We start from the raw sequence: 10,545 nt of genomic DNA on the forward strand, positions 1-10,545 counted from the left end.
TAATATGCTTTACCATTCTTCCACAGGCTTCACAATGCATACCGATGCTTTACCACACTTTCACTATCCCTTACTGTACTTTGCTATGCTTTTAATATGGTAAGCAAGATAGCTTAATCTGAAGTGGCCGATCGTTCGAGAACACATTTTCAAATAAGAAAGAAAAATAGTATCCATGCTGATCAGGTAACAAATGAAAGTCTGCATTCTTTCAGACACAAAAAATACACAAGATCGGGCAATGACTCAGGTTTCAAGAAACAGTGTTTAAATTCCCTTTAAAGAAGGTAAGGTGACCCCTATAATGTGGGAGTAACGTGGTTAGGATCTACGTGCTGTGATAATGAGGCACTGGCTACGAGATCAGTCTGTAGAAAGTCTCGACAGTGATTGTCATTAAAAGGTAATTGGTTGCAATGGGAAATCAGTTCCTGAGATATAGAAAGGCTTTGGGATGATAGTGCTGGATTGAAAAACAGCTCGGCAAGCTTGCAGGAAACAGGCAGATCAGATAGGGAGGAACAATTCAATTAGATCCAGAACGCTTCGGATCTTCGCTTTAGGATTCGTATGGAGGTGATTTCTAGTGCACAGTCTGAAGAGAGTAAAGTAAAGCAAATGGGTCTTTATTAAAAAAAGAGGCTTGAGCACCTTGAAATCTGACACATTTAGTGCGGCTCTTTGAGGGCTATGCTCCCTTCCCTGGATCCTGCTGTGATTAGCTGAGATATATATATCAGTGTTTATTATTAAAAACAGTTTTCTCTTATGTTCTTATTTTTTAAATGATAAAATGGAGCTCCGAACAATTTCCAGATTAAAAACAACAGCAGAATCTGCAGATTTAGATCTACACATAGAGACTGGTGTGCTGCAGTACTGCCTTAATCATTTAAATACAAAAACACAACATTTTTAGGCTAAATGTGTGCACTGGTTTGACAATAGCATCATTACTCGTCTGTGTTGCGTTGCTCAAACTGTACACCTGGCCTGACAATAAGATTACATTTGTTCTGTGTGTGTGCGGAAGTGAGTAAGACATTTCTCTGTAGTCTCATAGAAGTGTGTGCTCCATAACTAGACCCCTCTAAGACTAATTGTAATGTATTACAAGTGGATTATTATTATTAAAAATGACTCTTTGCATTGCACATTACACATCATTTATGGACAGCCTCAATACTTTCAATATGTTTGTTTTATGCTTCACTTTGATGTATAATCAGACAACATGTTTAAACAAAAACCTAGACTATTAGTGCTCCCTGAGGATCAAGACTGGGAACTGCCTTAATGGAAAAAAAGGATGCCTTTCATGTCATCAAACCCTTAAATAGAGCTGGGAGGAGTGGTGGTGGGGAACCACAGGCCAATCTAAGTGGGGAGGAAAGGAAGGAAGAGAGAGAGAGAGAGAGAGAAGGGAGGGAGTGACACACACACTTTCAGAGTACCTAAGAACCATCGACACAGCATCCCCACTGTTGGATAAAACAAGAGGATTTGAAACAAAACGCAGCAAAGATGGGTCTGAAGGGCGTAATTGTGGAATGTTTTGTGGGATTTTGGGATTATGAGACTGCAAAGGTAATGGTGGTGAAGAACAGGCCCTTAGGAATTATCTATAGGTCTGTGCAGTTCCTCATTGTCACCTATTTCACATGGTAAGTGAGCTTGTTTCATTACTTCAGAGGTTGAGGAGAATCTACTCAACACTCGTATTGTCACTTCAGGAGACTAGCTGCCACTCTGGGGTACCAACTGGTAGATAACTATGAGAAACTTCTGGAAGATACAGCTACTGAGCAACAACTGCAGTGCTTTTTAATACTGGTCGTGTGGTTTATTTTTATTTAATGGTTCCCAATAGAGGGCTGCTGGTTTATTCTGGTCTGGTTAGAAATTGTATTAACTGGTTGCCCTGCAAGCCTTGAGTGGATTATGTCTTGTTTTTAAACTGGAAATGGTCTCCGATGAGATTCTGTGAAGTTGGTTACCATGGCTACAGTTATTTTCCTTTGTTTACACGTATTTCCAGTTCAGTCCCAAGTGTGCACATTAATAAAGTCGTTTTATTAAATTACTTTCGGTTCATGTTGTGTACTCCTTTTGGGTTATATCTTCAAATGCTTCATTTTCAAATCACTGTGAAGTCCTGAACCTTCAAATGTCATTTGAACCCATTCATGCATGGCGACCTCACATGGGGACAGATACGAAAAAAAACCTCTCTCCTAGTCTTTATATGGGGACACATGGAAGACGCGAATGCACGATGGCCTCATATGAGGATGCCATCTAAAGCAATGGAAAAAAATTGAAAACATTTTTAATGGAAAATACATTTATTATGTATCAGCAATTTTCTTATATATTTCATGCATGAAAGGGTTCAATTCCCTTTTTTTTTTACATTTCCCAAACTATTGTTTTTTTTATTATTATTATTAATTCTGTTCCTCCAATAGTGAGTTATCATTTTGCTTTGAAATCTGCCTTTACCTGGCTTTGAGCCGCTTTGAACTAAGTGCCTAAGTGCCCCATTCAAATCATGTGACAATGTGACCTTTGAAAATAAAAAAAAGCAATGAAATGGCTTTTGAAACTACTTTCTCTTTAATGAGCTAAAGTGGGATGTTTTGGCAACAGAAGGGAATTGAATTGACTTTCTGACTGTAAGGAGTCCGAAGAGAGTGGTATTGTCACTCAGAGTTTGGAAGGAAGATGATTCTTAATTGCATTCTACCTGATCTACATGATGTATACGGCCTCATACAGAATTCCATTTGGGTTTGTGCAATGCTCCCCATTAGACCTGCCACTGACTTAGGCATGATTTCACTGATTACAGTAATGCAGCTTAATGAAGTATTGAAATGGGGAGGAGGAGGGAGGCAGTAAGGAAGAGACTGAAACCAATTTAAGGTTGAACCCGTCTACACGCCCTCGCCCTCAGTCAGACTGTGCCTCCCCTCACAGGTACGTGTTCATCATTCAGAAAGCCTACCAGGAGATTGAGACGGGTCCCGAGAGCTCTATCTACACCAAGATGAATGGGGTCGCCTTGTCAGGGGACACAGTGCAGGATATGGTGGAGTATGTCAGACCTTCAGAGGTGAGAACGCTGACCCGGTCGCCATGTATTACATGTTTTGCTCCATGAACAGCTGAAGTACATTGTACGGTATATCACGTGCACATGCATGTTTCCCCTGTATTTGAACATCACTCGTATTTGTTTTGCCTCTAGTTTCTTTATAATTAAAAGCTTTCTCGGCGCATGTGTGTTATTTAAGATGCACATGGCTGGCTTTGTGAAGAGTCTACTTATTGCATCATTCTCATCAATAATTACCTTTAAAGGATATTGCTCGCTGATCACACTTCTACAGGGATTTCTCTCCATCTTTAACAGTCTCCATCACTGGGCATATACTTATGGCCAGATCTACACCAAAATCAAACCTTTCTTTTATGAAATAAATTAATCTGTTTTTATTACAGTAACAAACAATCATCTTGACTTAATTCGTTAGCTTCTACTGGTTTTGTTACGGAAGCAAATTGCACTTTGGGGAAGTGATTTAGTTAAGGTGCTTTGAGAGCTCATTTCACTGATAGGCAATGAGGTGCAACAGCCTCTCATTTCAGTGATTGCAAGCTCCATTTAAAGGGAAGTGGGCACTAGAAAAGGCAATCTTACATTGTAATTGCTTGAAGCAATATTAATTCATATTACATGTTCAGAGACAAATGCTGCAGAAACGCTTGATAATGCTTTCCTGCTTTCGCTATGTTTCAATCTCAGGGCGGTGATGTCATCAGCGCTATTCTGCGGAAAGAAGTGACTCATAACCAGAGACAGGGTGTGTGTGCTGAGGTGAGCTGCCCGCGGTGAAGCTAGTGTGGCAGTCCAGCCAAAAATACATACTCTATATCAACTACGTTCCCCTGATATTCATATTGTATTATTATCAGTTGTTGATTTTGCTTAGATCCTCATTTACCATGCCTACCAGCTATTACAGCAAACATTGTGTCTGAAATATAAGCATTGCACTCCGCACAGAAGCCCGTAATTGACAATTCAAAAATGTAACACATGGTGGACACATGGTAAAGCATAGGTAAGCATTATAAAGAGGGGTATGGTAAAGGATATTAAAAACATGGTAAATCATTCTAAACTATAGTAAATACTGTGCTAAACTTTTTAACATACTTTTCAGAAGCAATAGTTGGTAAGCCAGGCTACTGATCTAAGCAAACAGCAATAGAGAGTCATTGTTTAGCCACTCCAGCGCTGGTCTCAAATGACTGACTGTGTGACCTCTGCACTTCTGAAAGGGCTGACATGGTAACATGGGTTCCTACCGCTCCCTGATCCCACGAAGCTACAGGTGGAGGTGCTGACATCACCCTCTAGCTCCTCAGAACAGCAGCTTTCTCAAAAATCCTTTTAGCCAGGATCGAAGTGCATTTCACAAAACCCACGGCTGAAACTCAATCTTAATGATCCAACGATCAGGGGCTAATCAGATTCTCTGAACACTCCTTGTGATCTGATTTAGTGTTTAACAAGAGAGGGTGGAGATCATATTAGGGCTCTCTTTCCACTTTCTTCAAGCAAGTCTTTACACTTTCTGTTTGAAAATAGACAGCGAATGCAACTTTAGGGATGATTTGTCCTGCTGGGATAAAACACATCTGGCACTCTAATAAATCCAGCTGTGACTTTTCCAAAATAACCTCACTTCTCAGTTGCTGGTTGAATGTTTCTTATTCAGCATATTGTGTTGCATCAATATGTGGTTAGTCACTGGATCAGCAAAACTAATTCCCAATTCTATAATAACTATAAAACTAAATTAGCCTGATATACTGCATTTTATTTGCTAAAGGTTTATCGTGGAGTACTACTACTACTACTAATAATAATATACCATGCATTACACAGCACTCATCTGACTATGTACACCTTTCTGGAAACAAAAGCAGCAAACAAACGGTTTAAAATGTAGCGAATGTTTTTGTTTTTCAGCATTTCAGTGTTCCGGGTGCTAACTGCACCGAGGACTCGGACTGCACCCCTCAGGAGATCGGCATGCAGGGAAACGGTAAGGGCCTGAGCCCCGCATGAATCTCAGATGCCAGCTTGAGAACGCGCTCCTTGGTGTAGCGCTGCTAACAGTCTTTGTGTCCTCAGGTAAGAGGACTGGGCTCTGCGTGCCGTATTACAATCAAACCTTCAAGACCTGCCAGATCAAGTCCTGGTGCCCCATCGAGGAGTTTGCAGCTGTCAGGTAACTCCTGGACTCAGACCCCGGCTCTGCCCCTCTCTCAAACCCTGTATCCACTGACACAAGCACAACCCCAGGCCCTCCCCGCACACTGCATTTCCAATTACTTCATTGCAAACTTACAGGTCAGCCTCCCTGCGTGACCCTGTGTGCAAGCCTGAGTCCGGGACACGTGCCACAGGACCCCACTGAAAATGAGGTGTTGTACCTCTGAGGGCTATCCTGTCGAAATAGCAATACATTGCTATGGACTGTATTGCATGTATGAGTTACAGTACACCAGTAGCTATAAATAAATCAATAAATAAGATACAAATACCTACTTAAAACGCAAAGCAATTGACCTTTTTAGGGCGGTTCCTTTCTCATTATTCCAATGCAATCCCAAAAGCTGACACAAGCTGATTACCACAGGTCCAAGCGGCCCGTGCATATTATGTGGCCTTTTGTAAAACTCAGTAGGCCTGCATCCCTGCAAACTCCTTGCTAATGCCTCTTATTTCCCTCCCAGGGAGCCAGCGCTGAAGGAGGCGATCAACTTTACTGTCTTCATCAAAAACACTGTCCACTTCCCCAAATTCAGAGTCCTCAGGTGGGAGGTTCGCTTGATCCTTTGGGTTTGAAGGGGTTGCTGTGTGAATGAAATGCATGTACTGGCAACAACAGTTCCAGGATGGTAATGGGTGCTGTATTGTGTGTATCGTATAGTGAACCTGTAGAGGATCTCATAGTGATATGGACGAGACTCAAAACACATACAATAAGTTTATATTATGTCAGTTTTTGTTATCAATTACAAGCGCTTTTCATCTGTACTGGAAATGTCCCGCCAGCTAACAGATCCATTTCCAAAATAACACCTAATATAACATACAGGAGCTTATAGCGATGCTGATTGTGAGCTTGCTGTAATATCGTACTCAACATGCAAGTTCAACAAAGTCTCAGCTGGTAAGACAGCTGGCACCCTGCCTGACACTGACTTTCTTTCTCCAGAGGAAACACCAAGGGGAAAAAAAATCTGCATTCCTGCACTTACAACGCAGTCACTAACATCTACTGCCCTGTCTTCACCCTGGGGTACATTGCAAAGCAAGCGGAGGAGAATTTCACTGAGCTGTGTGAGACGGTACAGTCTGTCATTCCCTCATCTTTCCCAATCCAATCCTGTACCTACCCTACACACAGATACACTGACAGAGGTCTTTAGTCAGTCAGCTCCTTACCCTTGACAGGGAATTGGTCACCTGCCCTGCAGGCAGATGGACAGACAGACAGGACTTCACTCTCCAGTGAAGTCTACTAGAAATTGGGATTGTTGACTGTCAATGCAGTCTAGTGCAGAGGTGGCCAAAGTTGCTCCTTCCACTCCTGGTCTTTGTTCCAGCCCTGCTCTAAATTGTTTATCTGAACCAATTAAACCTCCATCCAGACCCTGAAGTAGTTCAATATATCAATGTACCTGTTAAACCTGGAGTGGAATAGCCCTCCAGGACCGTGATTGGACACCCCTGGTCTAGTGTTTTCGCCCATTACTATAACAAATGGTATCAGATATTATATTATAAAGCTATGCACCAAGCTGCATCAAATCGAACAGCAGTCAAGAGTCTTACGACAAAGATATTGTGAAATATGAATTTGGAATGGAAAGAAATGGAGTTATACAGTGTTAAACGTCAGCCAATGGAAATCCAGGATACTGTCCCTATTGAAATGGGGTCTCTGCCAAACTCACAGCACGTTGTGTCCCGCAGGGAGGGGTGATCGGCGTTTTCATCAACTGGAAGTGTAACCTAGACCTGGACCCCTCGGAGTGCTACCCCGAGTACGCCTTCCGACGACTGGACCTGCGCAAGGACCTGATCTCCTCCGGATACAACTACAGGTGAGAGCCTCACCAAGGTCCTGGCAAATCTCAGGCAAGGAGCTTCGTTAATAATTCAATCAGTGGAAAGGGCCTTGAGGCTGCAGATCAGAGCACTTAGTTACATTTAGACTGCCGTCTTAAAACAATGTCAAGGAATGTGCTGACTTAAGAGAATTTGGAATTAAATGATGCACAGAATTCAAAGGACCAATGGACTTCTTTTCTGGGCCATTTGGTTAATTGGTGTGTCACAGCAGAGGAGTTCGGTTTTAAGAACATGGTAATCTGCTTCTGCCTGCATCTTACAAGAGCTTATGATTTTTATCCCACTCGGGATGCTTTGTGCTTAATTTCTCTGTTTCTAGTCCAGTTCATCTCACTGAGGACGTGACATTTTTTTTTTTGTTTCGATGTCTAGATCCTGAGATCATTTATCTCATGATCTCAACATAGTGGTTTTAAATGTTGAATTCTTTAGTTAATTTAGCTCCTGATCTTTACATAACACATTTTTTTCCCTTCCCCGCTGCCCTTTATGAGCCACTGTATGTTCCTCACTCTGTTCCACGGCTGTTGGCGATGGTTTAGTTAGCCCAGCTGGCTGATTGTCCCGTTGGCTGATGTTTTCGGGGTTGTGTCCGCAGGTTTGGAAAGTACTACAGCCGGAATGGCAGCGAGTACAGATCTCTGGTCAAGGCTTTCGGGATGCGAATTGATGTAATTGTCCATGGTGAGGTATGCATTTTGAAACATTTTGGGTTGAATTAGACACAGTGCTAGGTATTCACTAATTGAATTTGAATAATAGATTTGAATTCCATTCTTTTTCTTCATTTAGGCTGGGAAGTTCAGCATCATCCCAACAATCATCAACATGGTCGCCGCTATGACATCTGTAGGGATTGTAAGCTTGTTTTCTGCTGAATACTTTTAATATCTTAGTTTTAGAATGGAAGTCCCTCGTGATGTTGTGCCCTTATTTATTATTTCATTAACCCTTTCATGCATGGCGACCTCATATGGTGACGGATAAAAAATCTCTTCTAGATGCAAATGCATGATGACCTCATATGAGGATGTCATTTTTTCCTCATATAAAGCAATGGAAAATATGTTTTTTCAGCTATTTGCAATATATCATGCATGAAATGGTTTAATAGGGTACTGTATATTAACTAACCATTCACAAAAAAAGCAAACCACATTTATAAATGTGTTTGTTCTGTAAGCTTGTTGTTAGCAGTTAATAAACTCAAAAAGTGACTTTTAAAATATAGCATGCCCTTGGGTTCAAAGTCCTGGGTTGACATCACTGTCCTCTTTGTTTTTGTACAGTGCTCCTTCCTGTGTGACTGGATTTTACTGACATTTATTGATAAGAACGAGATTTACAGCGACGTGAAGTTTGATGGGGTGAGAAACTGCGTCACTGTGTGCGTTGTGATGTTTCCAATCCTACAGAAAACACACAACTCTAAAATACCAGACTGCTGCCCGACCACCATAAAATCTATTGACATTGAAGTGCTGTGTGTCCCTGTGGAAATTCAGCTTTCTGTTTTAGTGTTCTCTCTATGACAGATCTCCTGTCAAATTGGTTTCCTTATTAAGCAGTTACTGCAATGTTAGATTAAAAATAAATAGCAAAGAAAAAAATCCAGTTTGTTCAATTATCTTTCAGATTTATTCATTGCTGGTTTTGTAAGATCAGGACTTTTCTAAGTTCTTCTAAGAGGCAAAAAACAGCCCTTATAAAAGTTTAGTATAGTAAAAGCATGGTAAAGTATAGCTAAAAATCCCAGAGGGTTGGTGTCTTTGGATTTCCAAATTGAACCCCTAAAGCTGCCGTCTCTCTCCCCTTGCAGATCACCAGTGACCCCAGTCGAGAATTGGCCACAGAGAACACAACAGTGAGCCAAGACTCGACCCACACAGACCTCTCTGATAACGTCCAGCTCTGATCACCCCATGGAGACCTCTGTCTGCTCACCTGGACCCTGCTTCCCCCTTAGAAATCCCTAAAAACAGGTAGCAAAGAGCGGACAGGCACAGGACGTCAGGAGGGCACAACAGCAGGGTGGGACAGCGTGGGCTGATTCCTGGGGGGTGTCTTGGTCCCATAAAGGGGAAAGGGTCCAGGACAACGCTAATGAATCAGGGAAGACGTCCCCGCGTCTGATTAAGAACTTAAGATAAAGTCCTGTTGGACTGTCAGGTATTTCTGAATTGTGTCCCTCCACTTCAGTAATTTTATTGTGCTACAAATGTATTAATAACAGGTGAAGTTTGGGAGACTGTAGCTTTCTAATAGTGTTTTCGGCTCGTTGGACATTCTATGTTTTCCAATCCGTAAACTCGGTAGTCACAATACTTTGGGCACTATGGCGGATATTGTGCCATACTTTAGAATTGAGAATGTGTAAAGGCTCGGATTTTAAAGGCTTTTTGTCCACATTCAGCCAAAAAACTATGCAAAATATATAAAAAGATTTGGCCCCTTTAATTTTGTCTTTAGTGCATGAGTGCATGTATTATAAATACCTGTATTCTGAATGTTTCATTGTCCAGAATACTTTCTGCATATGAAAATGAGACATTTATACAGCAAAATGATCAAGTGAAAGATACGTCTGTTCTGTAAGCATATTATTTATTATATATGATTTTTTGTACAGTTGTTTGTAAAATCAAGCAACGTGTACTGTATGTTGGGTTCAGTTTTCTTGCGCCGAGTCAATAGAAAATATCTGCATGAAAAACTCAAATGTTTGGGCTCTGCAGTGAAATACTGGAAATTGCCGAGCCCCTCCCCCAAACTAACTCTTCAGAGAGCAGATTCTGTAAAAAGGTTTGATGCGCTCCGTGGGCATCCAGCCAGAGCTAATGCAATAAAGAAGACATTTTTCCAACCAAATGAGTCCAGATAATGTGATTTGAGAGAAGTGAAAATCTGTTCGTGCAAACCTGATTAAAGCCAGGGGAGCAATTGATAACCACTAGCCCAGGTTTAATGGACAGGGTTTGATTTCAGCCCAGGCTCCGATGACTATTCACCGAACAGGGGAACAAGACGGACTTAACCCCTTGTGGGCCACTAACCATTTTAACCTGGGGAATATTTTTCAATACCTTGTACTGCCACTACCACATTTGTAGCACAATAAGCCATCAAGTTTCTCATTGTGTTTATTATTAAGTTCTATATAATGAATAAAGATAACACATACTAGAAATGATTATTCATTTTAAGAGACATTGCCTAATTGAGTAAGTCGTAGCCAAGATCACTTAATAAATGACAAGGTTCTTTATCAATCATTAATGCCTGCTTCTGAATATTGCTGTTAGTACACGAACACATTGCAATGGAAACTT

The 10,545-nt window shown here is 41.3% G+C and overlaps 1 protein-coding gene across 1 annotated transcript; it reads left to right on the forward strand.

Annotated features, from left to right (window-relative positions):
- Positions 1–1,130: 1,130 nt before the first annotated feature.
- On the forward strand, positions 1,131–10,535 carry LOC117427710 (P2X purinoceptor 2-like). The gene is made up of 12 exons (XM_034045933.3): positions 1,131–1,664; positions 2,980–3,115; positions 3,809–3,880; positions 5,042–5,117; positions 5,207–5,303; positions 5,812–5,892; positions 6,297–6,429; positions 7,058–7,188; positions 7,815–7,905; positions 8,009–8,074; positions 8,506–8,583; positions 9,036–10,535. The coding sequence occupies exons 1-12, from the start codon at positions 1,525–1,527 to the stop codon at positions 9,129–9,131; spliced, it is 1,197 nt and encodes a 398-aa protein (XP_033901824.1). The 5' UTR covers positions 1,131–1,524; the 3' UTR covers positions 9,132–10,535.
- Positions 10,536–10,545: the final 10 nt, after the last annotated feature.

This window comes from Acipenser ruthenus, chromosome 21 (assembly GCF_902713425.1).
Source record: "Acipenser ruthenus chromosome 21, fAciRut3.2 maternal haplotype, whole genome shotgun sequence".
NCBI classification, from domain to species: domain Eukaryota; kingdom Metazoa; phylum Chordata; class Actinopteri; order Acipenseriformes; family Acipenseridae; genus Acipenser; species Acipenser ruthenus.

Bases quoted from the DNA above. Each gene is read 5' to 3' on its own strand.
- LOC117427710 (XM_034045933.3), top strand. From the start codon at position 1,525: ATGGGTCTGAAGGGCGTAATTGTGGAATGTTTTGTGGGATTTTGGGAT. The intron at 1,665-2,979 runs GTAAGTGAGCTT...CTCCCCTCACAG, and splicing joins ATTGTCACCTATTTCACATG to GTACGTGTTCATCATTCAGA. The intron at 3,881-5,041 runs GTGAGCTGCCCG...TTTGTTTTTCAG, and splicing joins GACAGGGTGTGTGTGCTGAG to CATTTCAGTGTTCCGGGTGC.